Consider the following 22224-nt stretch of genomic DNA (forward strand, 5'->3'; position numbering starts at 1 on the left):
AACCTGTAGAGTCACAGCTTGGTACTGGTACAACTTTGGAGCAGTATGAGACACATCCAAACCTGATGGTGGAAAAAACACAATCTAAGGCGGAGTCTTTGTCCTGGTCTATTGTGGGTTTCGGAGCAGGATTACGAGTCTTCTTGAAACTGAATCTTATTCTCCAAAGAAAAACAACCTGTAAATGCTTAGGCCCAACACAAGATGGAAGGAGTATGCAAAGCATGTGGGCAAAGCATGATCTATAAATGAAATTGCATTATCTGTGGAGCACAATTCGTGTAATGTGCATGTTTTGTCTACTAAAACTTTTGGAAGCGGGGTTTTCATGTGGAAGGAACAAAGTATATTTTGGGGCTCCAACAGGCAGCACTCAGAGTATGCTCGAAACGATTTTCTGATTGTATTGTTTAATATAGATGTTCTTTATTATATTATCAGTAATGGCAACAAAATATTTTTAGATCTCTTTATTTCTATTAAGCACATGTTTTCAAGCCTTAGACAGGGCTGGCAACTGAAGTTCACTGAATGATGTAATTAGACTATAATGCAATTTTTCGTCATCTGTCAGATCAGCGTTTCCTGGTCTCACTACCACACATACGTGGGTGCCAGCTTCTTCTGCTGCTTTGGCCTCTGTTGAAATAAAGAGAATGATTAGCAGAGCACACATACTTAAAACAGGTCTTTAATGTAATATGCTCTTCAGGTATTCCTAGATGCAATACATGGATTGGCCACTTCCTGCTCTGTTGGGGAAACATTTATGAAATTTTAACATAATCGTCTAGAAGCCATTAAGGCAACCATGCTCAAGGTATCAGTTGTTTCAGTTCAGATTTACAACCACTCCCTGCACTATCTCACAGCCCTCTCCCATAGATAAATATGAATCAGGTGCTACAATAAGGGGGTAGTGTTACAGTGCCTATAGAATGCTGAACCAAATTCCTAATTTACGAATATTAAATTACGACTTCACCTTGTGAATTAAATAGACAGGAATGAAGTCTTTAAAGATGTAACATTATATCACTTAGGACACACAGAATGTCGATGTTGCAATGCTTCTGCACTGATCAGTTGGAACTGTTACCTTACGTCTCTGTGGTCAGTAAGAAGCAGTAGGTGAAATCAGCAAGATGTCTGAATGGAATTTGGCTCTGTGGGTTTAGTGCCAATGCAAAGAAAAGTTAAGTTAAGTTAAATTCAATTCATGGATGGGCTAATGGAGCTATTCAAAGATGATGAAATTGTTTTTTTAAATATTTTTGTTTAAACAATTGTGTGCTGCTGTGTAAAATGTTATGAGCATCCCTATATATCCCAATTCTAGGAATCTGCACATTGGTTATGCCAATTTGCTTTTGGAACTCTGTGTCTGGAGGCATGGACAATTCTAAAAGCAAATTACATCAGTGCACAGGAGAGGCTCCAATATAGGCTGCATTTCAGTTCCAGAGTGGAAAGGCATTGGTGTAGAACAGCACTGTGCCACCTACCGGCGTCCTGAGGTACTACTGAAAAGTTTCCAGATCCAGTCTCACACCTGGGGAATATTAAAAAAACTTAGCAATCTGCAGCTAGATAGAGTCTCTTCCAGAAAGAAAGTTACATACGGTAATTGGAGCACAGGACTCATGTATGCCTTTCTGCCACGGTCTCTCTTACAGAGAGTTCTGAAAAGAAGCAGGAATGACTAGCCCACGTCATCCAAGAGGCTCTAGATTGGGATAGGAGATTATGGTACCTGGAACCTGGGCATGAGCATTTGCATTTATCCTCAGATCAGGCAACCACTTCGGGAGGGGAGAATCTTCTATCACAGCAGCAGGGTTCTACACGGAGTCTGCGCAGTCTATACCTCCACATGTGGCGCTTGAGCAGTGCCAGTTGACTGCGTCCACTCTACCTCGGATTCTTCCTCACTTCCCACTGTGTCAGATGTTTTTACTATTGCCGTCTCCTCCTCTCTCTCAGTACTCCGTACTTGCTTGCCGTCTGTCTCCTCCCCCTCTTCTAGTTGCTGGGGTCCTTTTTCTCTTTATATGTTTTTCACAGATTCCTGCAAAAGGAAAAGTTCTTCCTTTGTTTTTATTACTCCTTTGTTAACTTCCACGTTACAGAGTGTCTTAACTCCTTTCATGCCCCTGCCGTCATGAGTCATGGTGGGCGTGTGCGCACGACGGCCGCGATTGGAATGTCCAGCACCGCGACGGAATTCGCTCCTGCGCCAAGGTGTTGATCATTTTTAACCCTTCTTTTCCTTCTTTTTTAGGTGTCGGTGTCATTGCTACCATCGCCTGATCTCAGGTGTGTCCTCTACTTCCTGATATAAATACCTGCTATCCTGACATATCTCCTCATCAGATTTTCCTGATTGGGGAAAAGGGGATATCTTGAAAGGAAATAGCCATTACTCTGACCCTTACAATGGCGTATTTCAAATTGAAAAGTTTGGAGAGATAAAAACCACTGTAGTAATTTAGGGTTATTTCCTTTATTTCTACTTAGTCATATTAGGGGAGCAGTATCGGTATAGAGGATGAATGACTGACCCTTTTAATAAGAGAGCTACTCAATCGCCTACCTCCTTTGTTTCTATTACTCCTTCGTTAACTTTCACTTTACTGAGTGTCTTAATCGTTTTTAATCTTTCTTTCCTTCCTTTTCAGGTGTCAGTGTCCCTCCTTTGTTTCTATTACTCCTTCGTTAACTTTCACTTTACTGAGTGTCTTAATCGTTTTTAATCTTTTTCCTTCCTTTTCAGGCGTCAGTGTCACTGTGGACCATTGCCTGATCTCAGGTAAGTCCTCTACTTCCCGATATAAATTCCCACTATCCTGACACACTTCTAATTATCAGTCACCCTAACTTTCAGACAACAAAGTGTACTTAGGGGTGGCTTATTAATATTTAAAAGTAAGTTTTCCCATCTGTCAAAAGGGTTATGTTGACAGGTTTGATTGCAGTTTTTATGCTGCTGCAGTCAGTATACACATGGTAGGCCAGACGGCACATTTTACAAACCACACCCTGTGAACAGCATCATAGGTGTTGTAGTCTACAGGTAACATTTAACTTCAAGGCCATAAGTGTATTTTTTACACCATATGCTAGGGATTTAAAAAGTTGAAAATATCAATCAGGCCTAAGCCAATTTAACCATGTTTAAAGTGGCTAACCAAGGCACTTTTCTGCCATTTAGCAGGGATAAGGTGTGCGTAGTTAAAAAACGAGTACAAATACCCTCCAGAAAAAAATAAAGAGGTGACAATGCAGAAAAAGCATATTTGGTATACATACTGTCTGAAATAAAAAGAAAACCGCTGGGTTCAACCTAGGCTCTACACATGGCTCGGGAGTAACTCATGCTCAAAGTTCTCCCGATGATTTTGCAGTTCTTAGAAGGGCATCTTTTTTTGCTTCAAGATCTGACAGTGATCACGGATAAAGACCCACAGAGTTGGATTTCCAGCACTTTCTTCCTCCATTTGCACTCAAAATAGTTGCAGCAGGAGACGGGAGAAGAGGACCTGAGAGATATCTGGAAGGGCAAAAATCCTGAAGACACCTATCTTACTTTCTTTTCTTAACTCAACAACGTGTACACGAAAACAACAAATATTGCTGTAAGGCAAAAGGGTAAGGATCCACCTCAAAAGCATCAAATGGAAGGGATTCCCTTATCAACTATTAACTGTTCTCTGGCTCAGTTTGTTTGACACAAACGTACAATGTCCTATTTAAATATTTGGATTCCCGAAATTCAGAGCAACGGAGACCAGATAATAACCCTGACTATTAACAAAACATAAACCTCAATTTTTGGTTTGTGCACTATTGATTTTGAAAATGACAAGGTAGTTAGGATGTTGGAACACTGCATCTTGGCTAAAGGAGAACACGATCAACATTACAATGATCAAAGGGAGAAGGGGTCAAAACGAATGGTGAAGCTTTACCTAAATACTGTTATCAAACTCTATAGTAGCCCATAAATACACAGCAAGTCTGTAGATTAGAGTATACTGAAAGGATAACTCTCCAAGATCAGGCCTTTCCCAGATCATTACCCATGCAAATTGAGACCCTCGATATGTATAAAGTTGAATTGATTGCAGATGTCCACTCTTCAAATTAGATTAAGCAAGAAGGTATGACAGCTACAAGGCATCAGGTTATAAAACCAATTGCTCGTCTGCGGTCAAAGAACTTCATAGACATACCTATATTAGTAGGTGATGCAAGATTAATAAATTAGTGCTCAGCCAATATGTGGGTAGAGACACACAGAGCAACCAGTCTGAAATCAAATGCAAGCATCAACGTTAGTTTCAAAGCTTATCTACATAACAATCTTTAACTGGCACATTGAGTAGTTTTTGTTTTGGAATGCCATGTTGGAATACTTCTGGAAAAATCCTAACAAGTGAAGGAGGAGGAAATTTTTCAATGTGCACTTGTTGGAGCTCACGCCCCACTCACAGGGAATCTCTACAGATGCCTCTAGATCCCATTCCTTAGTTCTTTGCACCCCATCTATTCTCTCTCATATTATCCTTATCCAGTTCTTTCTCCTTTCAACCTGTTCCGTATCCTCCTCTGACACAATCTGCTCCCCTTCCTGTCTTCCAGGGTCTGTCAAACTTTCTCTGTTGACTTTTACCCCCTTCTCCCATAAGCTTTTTTTTTCTCCCTGCCCTTCCTTTTGTGTCTTTAATCACTATTAATCTTCGACCCTTCGCCTCATTCTCGCATGTCCCCCAGCTTTTCCTATGCTATCAAGCACCTCCCCTCCCCTCTTTAACCAGGTCTCCCCTCCAGTCCAGCATTGCAGTTCTCCTCTCTTCCTTTCCCCTCTTTTTAGCCTTTTTTCACTATTATCCTTGACCTCACCTCGTGTTAACACATCTCCCCTCTAAGTTCCTCCTAAACTCTTCCTCCACCCCTCTTTAACTCACCTTACTGCTTTAATCTCATTATCCATTCTGTCCTCACTCTTCTCTCACTTCCTCACAGTCTTGGAATGCACTGCTTCTGGAACTCAGCAGCATCACAAACTATACACAGTTACAAAAGTATTTCAAAACGTATTTCTTCTGCTAGTTTATTCCCTTTATTCAGGGTCACTGGAATTATGAGACAGTGAATCATCAAATTATGCGGAAGGTGGTCTAAATTATGCAGCAAGAAAAATCTAATTATGCAACATAATGCTGCACATTTTTTGTTAGTATTACTAAATTATCTTGTTATTTTTACAAATGGTAATGCTGTCTGGAAAAATATTTCGCCTCAGGAGAACCAGTTCAACAACAAAAACAGAAATAAGCAATTGAAAGATGACCAGTTTATCTTTGCGACGAGCAAACACGTCGCCATGTTTCTAGAAACGTTTGATCCATTTGAGCTAGAAACTTTCTTTTGTAAAAATCTGCAGAATATGCAGCAGATGATGAATTACGTGGCAAATGAGGTAAATCCATAATTATGAAAAAAAGCCACAGCCGCAGAATCTAATAATTTTAGTGGGTTTGCCTACACTTTCTTTTAGTAATCCTAGCACTAAGATGTTTGTCGAGGGATGTGCACTGTATAAATACATCGATCAGACGGGTTTTTTAATTTATTGGTGAATAAATAATATTAACAGCTGTTCTCTACTTTGTGATGACTGACATCCTTTGCTACAGACAGATCCACCTGTCTGTGGGGAGACTGCACTGCATCCCCTATTCCACAGAGCAAGTCATTGCTCAAGGATGAATTTCATATCAGTCTCATTTGCCTTGATCCTATTTGTAGGTTTCCTTATGTTTTGTGCTTGTCTCGGCCTGCGGGAGCTTTTTAGGTCTCGCCTAGACAGTGCATGAGCTTTCTCTTCAAGACATGTTGTATACACTGTGAGGTTACAGTCCGCCCACTGCTTTCCATTTGTTATTCCAAGTATCATTTGTAAATCCTTGCTTATATGTTGTAATTTTCTTGTAAATATCCTTCCTCTTCGTGTGTTGTTCCGTCCTATGGAGCATGGCCTAATTAGTTGTAGACAACCTTTTTAGCTTGTAGGTTGTTTTTTCTGCATTATTATTTTCTTTCCACGTGTTTCTGGAAGTCTAGCCTTTGTGTGTATTATTTTGCTCGCTGTATGCAACTGCAATGCAGCGTGCATAGGTTTTTTAAAACTAGTTCTTCCTTTCCGTTTGCAGAGTGTCAGCTTTATTTGCTTTCTGTATGCAAATATTTAGTGCTTACTGTGTTCGAGTGTCGTCTGTGAAGCTTTATTTATGTATGCAGCTGCAAGGGAGAGTGCGATGGCTATTTAAAGCTAATACTTTCCTTTATGTTTGCAGCATGTTTTGGGTTTTTAAAGCTATTTGAACTATTTATTTTCTTTATTGTGTTTTGTCTGTAAAGCTTGAGAACCTCTTGTTTTTTTCTTGGAATAGCAGAGTTTACCCTAACAAGGCCATGAATTTCAAAGTGCTGTGCAAGTGAAAAGCTGCAGCCATCTGTTTTGTGTCGTGCCAGGGGATGCCGTGGGAGGAAAGCAGACTTGCTACATGTGCCCTGTCAAACCCAACAGACACAATACACTGCACACTAGAATTTCAAGTAATACTCTAAACCAAACAAATAAAATATATGCAGCTTTTCTATTTACTTGCATTGCTTTAGACCAATGTAAAATTGATTTGAACAGACAGCCCATTCTTGGCACAATGTTGCCAACAAGTTTGGACATACAAAATTCACTTGGACTGGAGGCAGCTGACCACTGCCATAGAGCTGCACTAGGTGCTGAGAAGGTAGGCGAGATGCTCTCATACTGGATCGATTGCCGCATTATGTACACCACCTTTAGTGTTTCCTGGATTTCTTTTTTGGTTAACATTGTATTCTGGGACTTGTAGTTTTGTTCCAGCTGCTGCTGAAAATGTCACACTCGCCTGAATTTTGACAACAACTTAAGTATCAGTGTTTAAGGTCGAGGCAGATCTTCAGCTGTTGCTACTTTACTTTTGGTAGGGTCCAGCACTGCACGTACATAACAGCAAGTTTAAATGGCTTAGCAGAGAGAAAGTGCAGGGTCTTTCAATTGAAGAGACAAATGTGCATGGGCCATTTATGGAGTCACTCTCCCCTCTGCTTCCAGCTCAGAAAGTGGGCTTCCACATGCGGCTTGTACCCACCCAGCCTCAGCTCGCCCCCTCCACCACACCACGCACTGCTCTTAGCCACACTACAGGCCTTTTGGGCAGGAGTAGCTTTTTACAGTCCTTTTGCTGTTCAAGGGGGTGAAAGAAGGGAGTAAGAGAGGAATGTATTGTCATTTCATAACAAATGCCTCCTGAATTCACACATGCAGGTCTTATGGAGCTAATAATCAGAAGCAAAACAAATATTCTTTCATTGTTCGGGAATGTGGGGAAAGGGTTATAGTTTAAAGTAAATTAGGTATCAATATGCGAGGGTAAAATAGCAGCATAAGTTAAAAGGGCTTTATACAGCTAGATAAATACTTCTGTACAATGCTTTAACAGTAATAATACTAAATGTACTCCCAATGGATTGTTAGATTACGGGTGCATTACAGTCTAGAAAGCTAAACAATCTGTAAGAAATAAAAGCTATCTTAAAATTGGAAAAGCTCTACCGAATCTTTTTTATTTTTAAGTGTTTTTTAAATCTGCTATTCTATTCAAATCATTATTCGTACACCTTAAGGGGACAATGTAGAACCAGGCCAAGCCAGCAACATGATCACATACACAGCAGCCTCTCGACCCAGTCTCTGACTGCCTGGCCCCCTCCTCACAGAACTGGAGGCGGACAGCAAAAATATAGCTGTTTGTTAGAGGGCCTCAAGTAGAGTACAGAGAAGCTGTGCGTGACTTAAGCATTGCAGTGTGGTGAAGATCAAGCCCTGAAATGAGTTAGTAAAATCATCTATGTGTGACACACGGCAGGACTGCTGTCTGTTACAGATCAATTTGATTCCTTTTTAGGTCTCAACTAAGACAGGGTGCATGTGCTGTGACTTGCAAGAGATATAGTATATAAGGGGCATGCAGCCTGCCTATTGTTTACTATTCATTGACTTCTTTTTCACTCTTATTGCTGCCTTCTAATTGGCCAGCGTGGGTCAGCTTCCCTTCCTCTTATTTCATGAGTATGGACCGAGTACTGATTGCTTCATCTTCATTAGTGTCCATCTGCTGCTCGTCCTGTGATTGAGGTACCCTATTTTTTTCCTCTTCCACCGTCTTCCTTGTTGCTTCTTCCCCTCCCACTCCCCATTTGTTCGTATTGCTTCTTACCCCTCCCACCCTCCCGTTGTCGATGTTGCTTCTACCCCAACCACCCACTGTCTGTGTTGCGTCTTCCTTCTCCCACCTCCCACTGTCAGTATTACTTCTTCCCCTTCCACCCCTTGTTTGTGTTGTTCCTTCTCTCTTAACTTTGTCATTGCCGTTTCTTCCCCTCCCACCCACAACCTCTTGTTGTATGTGTTGCCCCCATGCCATAAGAAAGAAAAAAAACGCATGATGCAGCCAGCGCTGGCCAATGTATGTAGGTTTTTTTTTGTCCCGTTGCCTCCCACCCTCATTCCCGTTGGCAGTGTTGCCCACCCCCATCAGCTTAAAAACATGCTGTGACAAGGCCAACACTGTCTGCATCACAGAATTAAAAAAAAACTTTTAGCCATGCTGCACATCAGCTGCGCTGCAATACAACATGGTTAAAAGACAATGGCAAATTCAATAGCTCTCGCATAGGCGAGACCCATTGGCTTTCCCAATGCTTGGGTACTGCTTGAGAAAACTGTATGCACGCGCACCCGCGCATGCACATTTCTCGCAAGAAATGTGCGGGCGCGTACGCATTCGCAGTTTTCTCAATCAGTACCCGTATGGCGAGGAGGAGGGGAGCCCGGGGCCGCCTAGGTAAAAAGGTAACTGGTTTTTAGTTTTTTTAAATGACTGGTAACATATCTTAATAGAGGGGTGTAGCCGGGCGGCGGGCCAACTCCGCTCCGCTGCAGAAATTTGCCTACTCCGCGGAATGCAGAGTAGGCAAATCTCTGCACACTTTGCAGGTGGAGCGGAGTTCTCTGCCCAACGTTAGACAGCATAGAGTCATTAAACCACCAAAAACAGGCCAGAAACAGGTGGCCAAAAAGGAAAATCTGGGGCTAAACACACTGAAAAAGCCAGGTCTAACATTGACCGTGTAAACAGCATTGTTTTCCTTTGGTGAGATGGTCATATACAGCTTACAGTTCAATGCTTCATATTTTTTTTGTGCCTTTATAAGACATCTACAGCAGCCAATCGCAAACAGACCTCCTTGTGTATGAGAAATTATGTTTAAGGCAATTTTGATTCACTTAGTTATTATATGAATGCCTTCAAAATAAGAAGCTATGCAACTCTGAAAACAAATGCACTTTAGCAACATTTGCATTATATTTACAACTTTTCGTATAAAGGTAACAAAACGTGTAGTATTTGGACTGCTACGCCCATTTAAGACAGTGTTTAACCTTTCTCAACACATATGCATAACCAACCAACCTCACTCAACTGGAGTGAGATTTACTCAGTTTTACATCAACGACAAGAGCGATTATGGAATTTCATGATCGTGTTGGAAAAGATGAAGTGAATTTTCAATGTACTTTTCAAATCTCATTCATTTCCATTCTAATTGTGATGTTATCCTCCAACTGCCTTTACTAGCTTTAGTGCTTCATGTATGCTGATCTCCCTGCTCCTCCCTTGAAAGTTGGCTTAGGAATAGAGATGATCCTAAAGATGCCACCTTTAACGATCTTCAGATAATGTCCCTGAATATTTATGACATTGTCTGTCAAGAAGTCCTGAATACATTTGGGACAATCACACAGGGCCTGAAGATCCACTGTTTGGAATAAATGGTATGCGTTTGTCGGTGCTCACACATATTCTGATAGTTTCACTAGTGTGGGCATGTTCTCGGATACCAGGGGCAATATGAAAAGGAAATAATTTATGTCCGTTTCTCGTTGATAATCAAGTCTCACCTTGTTTCCGCAATCAGAAAGTGCTGGGCGGACCAATAGGCAGTCAAGAAGTTTGGCATTGAATGTCTGGAAGTTTATTGTCCACCCCGCCTTTCCCACTTGGCACTGCTAAGGAGGACATTCAGAATAATGGGAACCTGTAGCAGGGTTTTAATAAACTAAAGAAAGATGCACACACACACCATTCACAAAGACTACCAATATAGTGATCTGCCAAGGAATTAGGAGGCTAAACTGGTCTCGGGTTGATTGTGGTGCCTTCTGGGGAAGGACTCGCCTGGCAGTTCATAATGTAAATGTAAATGTAGTGTTGCTTGTATAGAGCACGTATCACCCCAGACGTGGCATCAACGCGCTGTAAGCATACCGCTGAAAAACCCTTCCTGGCCTCTCCCTGTGAATTGCCCACTCCTGGGGACCCCCAGGGTGAAAGCCAGGCATCCTGTGTGGAGATGCACTGCTTACACGAGGACCAGGGCCAGCATTGATTTGTATAGGGCAGGCCTATGTCTTGAGTGGCAAAATGGGCAAAAAACAGCAGACTGCAAAGCGGCCTCAAGCGACTGTCAGTGTCCGAGGTTAATTCATCCATCACCTTGTTGTTGCAAAGATTTTAGGAAGGCCTAACTGATTGTCTTTCTGAAGGAAAAATATCAGATTTTTTTGAGGCCACACGCCGTTTTTTTGAGTTTATATAGTCAATTGTCAAAATAGCGATTCAATAGGACAATGCCATTCCGAAATGAATGGCTTCGGAAGAGCTCTGGACAAGTACATTACCATGCTTATGGAGTTTAATTCAGCCGCTCTCTTGCACACTGGTCTACTGTGTACCTCTCCTCCCATCCAACTACAGACCGATCAGCCTCATTGACGTCCCCCAGAAGATTTTTGCCAGACTCATACTAGACCAGATCCAGGATTGGATGGACGAGTCGGCAATTCTTAGTCCCTATCAGGCGGGGTTTAGAAAGAATACCTCCACCGTGGACCAAATTTTTCGGCTCCAACTTCTATATCGGAAAACAGTGACAATAGAGGGTGGCAGCCTCTATACGGTATTTGTAGACCTCTGTCCGCCTTCGACCTTGTCCAAAGGGACAAACTTTGGGCCGTCCTTCTTGATCTTGGTATACCCACACACTTCTGATGGTCTTGATGAGGCTCCACGAGGTGAACTTTGGGCAGATCAGGTGTGGGGAAAATGGCTCACTTTCATCTAGATTTCCCGTTGGCAGGGGGGTAAGACAGGGTTGTGTCCTTGCATCGACCCTGTTTTGCCTCTATGTCAACGGACTAATCAAGCATCTCAATGGAGTCCCCCACAACGATGCTCCAAAGTTGGCCGGCAACAGGGTACCGGCAATTATGTTTGCTGATGATACCCTTTTGCTGTCTAAAACCCCTACGGGGATCCAGAGAATATTGGATGGGGTCCAAGATTTTTGCACCATTCGAGGCATGGAGATCAACTCTTTAAAAACTAAATTTATGATCTTCAATCCTCCACGAATGACCAGGGCGAACCCCAGCTTAGGGCCGATACCCTTGGAAAGGGTCAGTATCTTTGATTATCTTGGGGTCACACTAAATGAAAACCTTACCTGGGGCCCCCAGCAGACAAAATCCCAGCGAAAACTGGCCCAACTTTCGGGCGGTATCCTCAAAGTATCTAATAAATCTACAATCAAACCTCTGAGACCACCCATTGAGATCTACAAGGCAAAAGCTAGGGGTGCTATTATGTTTGGGGGTGAACTGTTTGGCTACTCACTGAGGTCTGAAATCACCACGACCAAAAACAAATTCCTAAAAGGGCTATTAGCTTTACCATCGAGTACACCACTCTTTCCCCTAAGGCTCGACCTGGGTATAAGACCAATACACGAAGAGCTAGCACTCAAACCCTTGAGATTTTGGCGCAGACTCTGGGTTACCCCGGAGCTGCAACATTATAGAGATGAACTCAAGGAGATTTTGTCTTTTCCCGCCTCGGGGAAATTCCCTTGGCTTGCTTACATAAAGAAAGAATTTATAAGGTTAAAACTTCCAGAGCTGTGGTTCAATCCAGAACAGTCGTGTAACAAACTTTCACGCACTCAGCTCACGAATGTTCTTCGTGCATATAGTCTCACCATTTCTCATTGCACCCCACATACTGGTTCCATAACAGCCTCTTTTCTCTTGGTTAAAGATTCTTATCTTTATGAGGAATTTTTAGATAACATCTACCCTCTTTTGGCAAAAAAACTATATGTGCAGTGGAGGCACTGTGTTTTACCGCTCCAAGCCTTTACCTGCAAGTGGTCACCCTCCGCCTGGTCCAGCTGTCCAGCTTGTAAATCTGCCATAGAAAACGAGTTGCATGTGCTGTTTTTTTGCCCTGGCTATTCTAAGGCCAGGAACTATTGGCTGGTTCCCCTATGTAAAAACCTGGGCGTTCGAAGATGCATGCAGGCACTCAGAATATTAAAAACTGACACAACAGGATCGACTGTATTTGCCGTTTCAACATTTTTGGCTGCTATGTGGTTTAAGCGCAGGTCATTGATTTAACACACACTTAATCCTGTACTCCTAGCCCATGGCATATTGTATTTTTTATATGTTCTTATATGTTAGATGATATTATTTATTGTTTTAAGATTTATAACTGCAGCTGATACCCATGTAATCTGTATAAACTTTTTGTGTCGTTAGATTCTGTTGTAATTGCTTCTCACACAATAAATGTATACTGTTATTAATATTATAATGTTTTATTAATCACGGTCTTCTTTTATGGCACACTGCCGAAATAAAGATCTTTTGAATGAACATTGTAAAACAACTCACCCCTAGTAATGTCCGTCAGGAAAAGAATATTCTCCGGCAAGCATCCAATGCTTTTGGCTATTTGTTTGTAACTTCTGCTTTCCACTTTCTGACCTGATGTGGTATCAAAGTGCCCGTCAAACAGCTGGAAAATGAGTGACAGAAAAAGATCAGACTGCAAACTAAACAGTAGAGAACCCCACCCAAGATAACAGAAATGCAGGTAGTTGCTAAAGCTCGACTCTAAAAGGCGTTTATACATTTACAATGACAGTATATGTTGGCTACAATGTTTAGCACAAAAGCATATTTGAAACTAATTAGCATTGTTGTAAAGAATGTGATTTGAAACCTTCTTGCTTATGAATCAATCTCCTTTAAGTATATGCATTTGAACAAATATAAGCTGCAGAAGCAACTATGAACATAGACACCTGTACAATTGCCCTGTCATTTAGGATGTACCATGTAAGGTGGCCTTCCACGAAGGTCTAGGCAATCAGACAAGTTTGGGGAGCACAGAAAATGTTGGCCTATCAGCTGGCTGATGGAGCCTTCAGAAAAGACCCAGTGAAGGAATAAGCTGCTAGACATGCAGAGGAAGCACTAAACCTTGAAAACGAGCACCTAGAGGGGGACCCGGTCTATGGTGTTAAGATGTAGGGGTAATGCTTAGAGAGTCACAATGCTTAGAGAGTCACAAAGATATTATTGTTTCAACAAATCCTCTTCTCCTTCTCCCATATTAAGGATTACTACTGAATATTCACTTCATCACCAAGGACCGGTAAAAGAAAAAACAAGTACTAAACTTCTAAATAGGAATATTTATAATCATATATATATATAAAAAAATCAAACAGAGGAAAATAGTTTAGGTAACAATAAAAATAAAGTGAGGTCCCTGGAGTAATTAAAGTCCAATTGCAAATAAATCTGCTAGTCTAAAAATTAAATCATGGAATAAAATCCAAGGGGCAGAACTTGAGCAGGCTTTAAACATCTGCCCACCCCTGCGGGGCATGGATAACAATGATGCTGCAATCCAGTTTGATAAATGGATTGCTACCGAGGTTAACCAGGTGGCACCCGAAAAAAAATAATTAAGTACGAAGATCTTCAGTGTCTTCGCCGTGGTATGGACCCGAGCTAAAAAACTTAAAAGCCGCGTGCAGGAGAGCTGAGCGCACTTGGAGGACAGATCACAGCAAGGAAGAGAAGGCTGCTTATAACCTAACACTCCAACTTTATAAAGAGGCTATTATTAAAACTAAAACTAAATACTATACTAAAATTGAGGCGGCCAAAAACTCATCCAAGTAGTTTTTTAAAACTGTCCAAGTGCTATCTAAACCACAACAGGTTAGCCCATTAAAGCCATTCCAAGCATTTTGTAATGAAATGGCTATTTTTTTCCAAACCAAGGTACAACTAGTTTATGATGATCTTTATACCAACCTGATGTCTGTGGAAAATGGTCTGGACTTAGCACTAGAGGAGAGAACACCTCAGTGCCAATTAACTAGCTTTAGTTCCTGTACTCCAGAAAAGGTGAATAGAATCCTATTGGCAACCAAGTATGGATCCCCGAATGACCCATGTCCACCAATGGTTATGCAACTGGCTTCCGGGATGATTAGTTCATATCTAACCCCCACCCCCTTAAATCAAGTACTTGAGTCGGAGACATATTCATAGGTCTGGAACACAGCCTGCATAAGGCCAAATTTGAAAAAAGAACAGCCTTAGACCCCACAGAAGTGAAGAATTATAGACCCATCTCATGTTTGCCTATTACAGCTAAAATCCTCGAAAGGGAGGTCAATCAGGAGCTTATTCAATATCTAGATGCTAACAATTTGATGGGGTCTAGTCAGCATGGATTCCGGTCATGCCATTCTACAGAGACCACCCTGATCATGGCAACTGAGGAAATACGCTGACAGGTGGATGGCGGGGGCATAGTCATCCTCATTCTCTTAGACCTCTCGGCAGTGTTCGACACCATGAATCACCTGTCGTTAGTGCGACGGCTAAGGGCGGTGGGGATTGGGGAAGTGGCCTGTCCCTTCTTTCTTCATTCGTGGCCTCTAGGGAGAGGAGTATATATTGGGAAAATGTGAAATCTGAATCTTTCCGATTAAAGTGTGAAGTGCCGCAGGGATCTGCATTGATACCTACACTGTTCAATATATACGTTACTCCAATCGCCACACTCATTAGAGAGCATGGTTTTTCGTTGCTCTCATATGCAGATGATTCACAGATTGTCATGACTGTATCCAAGCAGTCCGAAGTTACGGCAGTTAACTTCCATGCCTGTCTCACCCACATCATGAGATGGAAGAGTCATTACTATCTCGAGATCAACATGGATAAGACGGTGGTGATGGAGTTTGGCAGCTGCCCATCCCTCTGGAATCCAACCTGGTGGCCGACAGAGGCAGGGTAATATCCTGTGCCATCCAATAAAGTTAAGAATCTGGGGGTCATTTTTGATGACCAGCTTAATTTTGCGGCCCAGGGAAATAGCGTAACTTCGTCTTGCTTCTTTATATTGAAACTTCTTAGGAAGATTTTTCCTTACATCCCCCAAGAACTGAGGAAGCCAGTGGTAGTGGCCCTCGTCCTCTTGTGGTTAGACTACTGCAATGCGCTTTATATAGACATTAATATAGCGCAGAGGTTAAAACTGTAGTGAATACAAAATGCTGCTACCCGGCTATTATTGGACATTCCTTGGGGTCACTCCACTTCCGCTGCCACCAGATCGTTACTTTGGCTCCCGATTCAGCAAAGGACAGTATTTAAAGCCTTATGCTTGGTCCATAGGACACTATATGGCGGCGGAGCAGTAGATTTACGGAAACTCTTTTCCTGGTACATCCCCGCCAGAAAACTCAGATCCACTGACTCAGGTCTCATCTGTATCTCAAAAATTCGCAAAGTCAGATGGGGAGGGAGGAGCCTATCTTATTCTGCGGCTAAACCGTGGAACCAGCTGCCCATCTCTATGAGATTATTGTCGAATAGGCTTCTGTTTAGGAAGACACTAAAAACATGGTTGTTTTCAGTATTCTAAGTTCAGGCATAGCTGTTGCAATCTCTCAATCTCACCTTTTAGCACCAAGACGCTTCGGCAATCGAGCGCTCTATAAAACTATATCCTATCCTATCCTAGCCGTCAGAAGGTTTCACACGCTGTTCAGTGTAAAGCAGTGTGCAACAGTGAGGGGTAAGTGTGAAAGAGCTAGAAGGTGAGCCTTCCGTGCACAAGGCAACTTTGTAAAAGCCTGCTTGACAAGGTATTTGAGCATACACTAGCAGTGTGCAGAGAAAAGAAAGGTAGAACGGTAAAGCTATCTGCTGGCAAGGTGAAAGGCACTCAAACTGGCTCTCAGTTGAATGTTGGCAACACTGGAACAACATATATGCATTCAAGTGACCATTCTTTCATTCATCAGTTACTGCAGCTCCATAATGTTGGTGCCCAATGATGTTTGACAGTTTGTCTGCAAGGTTTTTCCAACAGTAGTCTTCCACTCTTTCTGGAAGATATGAAAGAAGAACATTTTAGCACAGGACTGCAAGTTAAATCGTTTTGTGAGGCATTCAAAAAAATATTAATTCACGATGTGGATCATCTTGAAACTATGGTCTTGCAGGGTTGGCAAAAACGTTTTTGATTTTTTTAAACAGTACTTTGAGAGAGTTTATGGAGAAGATCTCTTCAATATCGACCGAACCAGTGCAGTGTGAGTAAGACAGGCTGATGCAGTCTCAAAGTAGCTGATCTTGTATGGCTTTCAAAGGAGTCAAACATTTTCTGGACGTTTATCAGGAGGGTATTGCCCTGGACAGTGTGCAGATAACCAGGGCCTGGACCACCGGTCTAATTGAACAGCCCGACGTTTACGGCTTTTCAGCAATCAGATTCAAACTAATCAACTTTTACCATCTTACAGAAGTGACAGCTAAGTTACAACTTACTGGCTAGACTCAAGCAATGACTCACTTTTCGCTAGATTGAAGCATATTCAGAGAGCCTGAACAACTAACATAATTTAGGAATAAGGAGGTGGGAATGTGAAGGGTTCACTGACCATGTAAAAAAAAAAAAAATTATATATATATATATATATATATATATATATATATATATATATATATATATATATATATATATATATATATATATATATTTTCTGCTCAGCTTCAGAACTCGTTTTTCCAAATAACTGCACCTGTGGAACCAAAGTGTTTGCAGTGCTCACACCATCAAGGTTTATTCACAAAGTTTTAACAGGCGAGTTTCAGCATTACGCCTTCATCAGTGTCAGTTACATTGTGCGAGTTAGCTTGGGATATAGCTACAAACAATCATAAACATGGTTGACGGACTACAGTACTTTCTGGGTCGCGCCATCTTGGAACATGTAAATACATATTAACATCCTGATGCGTTTATTAGACACATTGGAAAACTTGATAAATATTGCCGTGTATCGGCGTAGCTCCCCGTGTTTGCACATCCGGGGAGATTATTGGGGGCTTAAAGCCGTAAGGCCCCCTCATTTCGAGGTTTCCAACTGTCCATCAAGCCATGTATTGGCGAGTCTTATATTCCAGCTTTCTCTAGTGCAATTTATTTACAGTGCCACAGCTACCATGGTTCTTTCAATATGTATCATCCTGATTTCAGTCTTAAAAAGGGGAACCATATAGTGATAAACAAACTTAACTAATATTTACAAATCCATGTTGTTTCAGAGTGTCTCATAGAACCACAGATATTCAAACTTGAATGGGAGCGGTTGATCCCTAATGTACTGGGGAGTAGATGTCTCACTAGACTATTTCCCCAGATGTACAGCCAATTCCTCTCCGCTGTTCAATCCCAGTGGTACTTTGATCATAAGGTCTATAATGTACCTTGATTCCAAGCGTCTCAATGTTTTTAACCTGCCCCCACCTCTCGAACTTTCGGGCACAAAGTTTAAGCCAAAATATTGCAGTTTACTCCTGTCCCTTTGATGTACTTGGTCAAAATGTCTCGCGACAGGATATGCTGGGTCTGCTTTCTCTATTGCCCTTTGATGTTCAAGGACCCTGATTTTTAGTTGGTGAATCGTGCTTCCGATATATTTTAGGCCGCACGGGCAGACCAAGCAGTAGACTGCATAGCATGTGCTGCATGTCAGAAACTTGTTGATGGGTTTAGAAATGCAGGCGCCAGGAATGTTGTATTTCCGCACCCTCTTGCTTCCTATACAGGCCTTACATTTTCCGCAGGGGAAAAACCCCCCCAACTCTGCGATTTTACCTGTCTTTTGCGTTATTTTCTCGAAATGGCTTTTCACTAAGGAGTCTTTCAGTGACCTTGTCTTCCGATAGGTGATTAAGGGCTTGGCTGGGATATCATCTTTGAGTATGGGATCAGTTCTCAGGATGTGCCAGTTTTTTTGCGGTATTGTTCTCAATCCCATAGATGCGAAAAGTGATTTCTGGTTGGCTAAGAAGATTGTGTCCAATTACTGGATCACTTTGGACCAGATTCCAGTTTTTGTAAAGGATTTTTCGCAATGCCCCGTGTTGACGATTAAAAGTTAAAATCACGAGGGGGCGTGGCTAGCATGGCGGCCTGAACGGACGTGCTGTGTGAGGCTCCCCGGCCCAATGCCCCAGAGCACGGTGTAAACGGCGAAAATCCCCCCAAAAAAACCCAGCTTACACGGGTGTCGCTGAGGGGCACCCCGCCGCAGCACCCCCCTGGCCAGAATCCGGACCGGCGGAGTCACTTCATCGCGTCCACTGCCGCTGAGGGGACCGGCGCAATGGCGGCGCGGAGCTGAGGCTGCCCGGCGGGGACGGAGAAGGTGGAGCAACCGGTGGATCTGCGGCGCTACCCAGCCGGAGACGGTGAGAGGCACTTGGACCCCGGCGGCGGCTGCGCACCTAGCACCTGACACCCTCTGCACTCGGGACCCGCGCTCGGGACCCGCACGAAGGTCCGGCGGGCACCCGCAAATCCAGCCCCCGGCTTCGGGCCTCAGCTTCGACCGGAAGGGACCCCCTGGGGGTCGGGTCCGACCAGGCCGGCCGCGCTTCACCTGCTGACTGCCCCGCAACCGGCATCTGGCTCCGACCCCCCGCCTGGAGCTCTGTGTCGGGAGGGGGCCCGCTCCGGAGCTGGAACACTGCCCGCCGCTACTGGCTTGCCTGCGAGGACAGCGCCATACTAGAGGCCCCGGCGCGAGGCCTATCTTAGTCACGCAGTAGAGCGACCTCGCTCAGCACACCGCGGGGCCCGTTGCCTTTGGCCCCCTGGGGAACAGGAGCCGCATGGGAGTCACGTGGGACCATTAAGGGGGCTCTGCCACTGTGGTCCCCCAGCTCCGACCTGAAGACGCCCCTGCGCTGCCACGCGGCACGCGCTCTGGAAGAGAGCACACCGGAGGCCCCTGAAGTGGAGGGCTGTGCCCCTGACGCCTGGGCCCGGCGGATGGCCGGCCTGCTACCCTACTCCCCGGCTTGGGGCCTGCCCACGCCTGTGAGGTGTCAACGCCTCCCACGGAAACACGCCTAACCTGCATCTCGACTGCAACGCTCTAGGAGCTGGTCTGCCGAGGCGCTGCTTCCCGCTCCTGAAGCCATCTGCGCGACTCCACCGAAGTAGCTGCCAGGCCTCGCGAACCCTGCACCTCGCGCCAAAGGAGCGCCCCTTACCCCTTCTGTCCGTATCTACGAGATCCTGACTTGGACATCATGGCGTACTCCAGCCGGAAGGGGAATCGGAACATCGTGGACCTCTTGAATAAATCTGCACCGAAAGTGGAGAAGTCACAACCAGCGGCCTCCCCGAAGCCCCAGGGGAGCCCCCGGGGACAGGAAGAGGACAACGCCCCCATCACCAAAGCCTTCCTGGCCTCCCTCTTCAACACCCTGAGGGAGGACTTTCAAGCCCTGAAACAAGAGCTGACGGGGGAACAGCGGGAACTGCGCCGAGACCTGGACGGCCTGGGCGAACGGGTGGCATCGGTGGAGGAGTCAGACCAATCGCGCAGCATGGAGGTGGAGAGGCTGCAGCAAGAGATCATTAAACTACAGGACCAACAGGTAGCCTTACAATCGCATTCTGAGGACCTTGAGAACCGCTCTCGGCGGAACAACATACGGGTCCGCGGAGTCCCGTTGAAAGCTGTAAAAAATGATCTAATAGACTATTTGCAAGCACTGTTCCGGGAGATTCTGGGCGAGCCTCAAGACTTTGAAATACGAATCGATAGGGCGCACAGAGTTGGCCTGGCGCGCCGAGAGTCGGCCCCCCCACCGGATATTCTGGCTTTCCTCCCGGACTTTCCCCTCAAGGAGCGCATTCTTCGGGAGGCCCGCAGGGCACAGCCTATTCGATTCCGCGACGAACCCGTGGCTCTTTTCCAGGACCTTTCTCCCATCACTCTGCTGAAACGCAAATCCTTCCGGATAGCGACAAACTTCTTGAGAGACAATGGAACACCCTACTCCTGGGGCCATCCGTTCCGCCTGATCTTTAAATGGAACGGCTCACTTCATCAACTCAGGTCGCTCCACGACACCTGTGCCCTACTGAACATTGAAATGCCGGAGGGGTCTGAATCCAGAGATGCATCCCCACATAGATCACAGGACGACCCGTCGCAGCGGCCGAGGGGCAGTTGGCAGACAGTGCGACGACGGCGCTCCCCGAGAAACATCCCGAAGCCGGACCCCGCCGCGGTCGCTCAGGAGCGGGAGGCAGCGGTGCAAGAAGTGGCGGACAACACCGCGACAGATCTGTAAGCTTAAGAACTCTTGGGGGTTTTCTCTCACGCTATAATGACCTGGGGTGACAGGTCGGGGAGCCGCTAATTCGGCCACCGCCATGGTACCCCTTCTATTGACTTTCTACGGACCTGTGTCATACACAACTAGGCCCGAGACTTTGACTAGTTCCAGTTTTGGGGTTTGTTACGGGGAGGAGGGAGGGACGGAAAGCGGGGTGGAGGGTGGCTATGTTGTACCTAGAGGGGCACATCCTGTTGGGGTTAGGGAGGCTTTTTTGGGATGGGGGGTGAGAGGGACGATGGGGGGGTACGAAGTTGTGGGTGGGGTAAGGGGGGGAGAGTGGGTGGGGACCAGTATGCCAAGGGACTCCTACAGGATTCAGATGTTGACCAAGGCATGTCGTGCACGGTGGCGATACGTGATGCTCAGCTTAGGTTTTTTTGAACTCTTACAATATGACTGACACACTCAAAGTACTATCCCTCAATGTAAAGGGACTCAACAATCCAATCAAGCGGAGGGCTGTCATCTCATATCTCGAAAACTCGGGGGCTGATGTCTGCCTACTGCAGGAAACCCACCTCCTGATCAAAGATTGGCACAGAATGCGCTCCCGGGCTTTTCCTCAGCAGTACTTCTCCTCCCTTCCGTCCAAGAAAGCTGGGGTGGCCATCCTAGTGTCCCGACATTTCAGAGGCCGGGTGGGGACCAAGGTAGGGGAGATTAAGGGACGCCTCCTGGCCTACTCCTTCCTCACTGGGAACAGCGCGCTGACAATAGGCACCATATATGCTCCCAACACGGGTCAAGAATCATTTCTAAAAACTGCACTCTCCGAGACACTACAATCACCTCCCTCTAAACTGCTCATTGGGGGGGACCTCAATATAGTCATGGACACGAACAAGGACAGATCCGGGCACCGCTATGGAGACACTGGCGCTCTCTCGGAGGAGGGTGGGTCCTGGCTGCAAGAAAGGGGCATTCTTGATCTCTGGAGGGCGGCGCACCCCAACGCAGAGCGCTTCACCTTCTACTCCCATGTACACCGTACATACGCGCGTCTAGATCACTTCTTAGGCTCTTCGGAACTGCTCCCTCAAGTAGCCGACGTTTCCATTGTCCCAGCGGCCCTTACAGATCACGATGCGGTGGAACTGATGCTCCGTATACCCACGGTACCACGCACTCCTGGCTCTTGGCGACTCAACGAACCCCTATTGCAGAGGCCGGCTGTTGTTCGGCAAATCCACAAATGCATCTCGGACTACCTCGCCACCAATGACACCCCTGCAGTTTCGGTGTCGTCTCTCTGGGGCGCCTTGAAGGCAGTAGTCAGGGGGGAGCTGATCGCCATCGCAGCTGCTGACGCCAAGGTCCGCAAAGAAAAGAGAGCTGAACTCTCAGCACAAGTAGCTGAACTTGAAAGAGTTCATAGCCGCACCTGCGCCCCGAGGATCTGGCGTCAACTGAAAGCCGTCAGGGCCCAACTAGCCGGCATCGATACAGACAGAGCGGAATTTGCCGCTCTTCGC

The 22224-nt window shown here is 45.0% G+C and overlaps 1 protein-coding gene across 1 annotated transcript in view; it reads right to left on the reverse strand.

The window, feature by feature from the left end:
- Nucleotides 1-455: 455 nt before the first annotated feature.
- Nucleotides 456-22224, reverse strand: part of ENOPH1 (enolase-phosphatase 1) — a 146899-nt gene continuing 125130 nt past the window's right edge. The window contains exons 5-6 of the mRNA XM_086950027.1: nt 12908-13031; nt 456-639 (exon numbers count right to left, since the gene is read on the reverse strand). Of these exons, the coding sequence (XP_086806153.1) occupies nt 494-639; nt 12908-13031 (270 nt within the window). The 3' untranslated portion in view covers nt 456-493. The remainder of the gene's footprint in view (nt 640-12907; nt 13032-22224) is intronic.

Source organism: Lissotriton vulgaris, unplaced genomic scaffold (genome assembly GCF_964263255.1).
Source record: "Lissotriton vulgaris unplaced genomic scaffold, aLisVul1.2 SCAFFOLD_1342, whole genome shotgun sequence".
In the NCBI taxonomy this organism is placed as follows: domain Eukaryota; kingdom Metazoa; phylum Chordata; class Amphibia; order Caudata; family Salamandridae; genus Lissotriton; species Lissotriton vulgaris.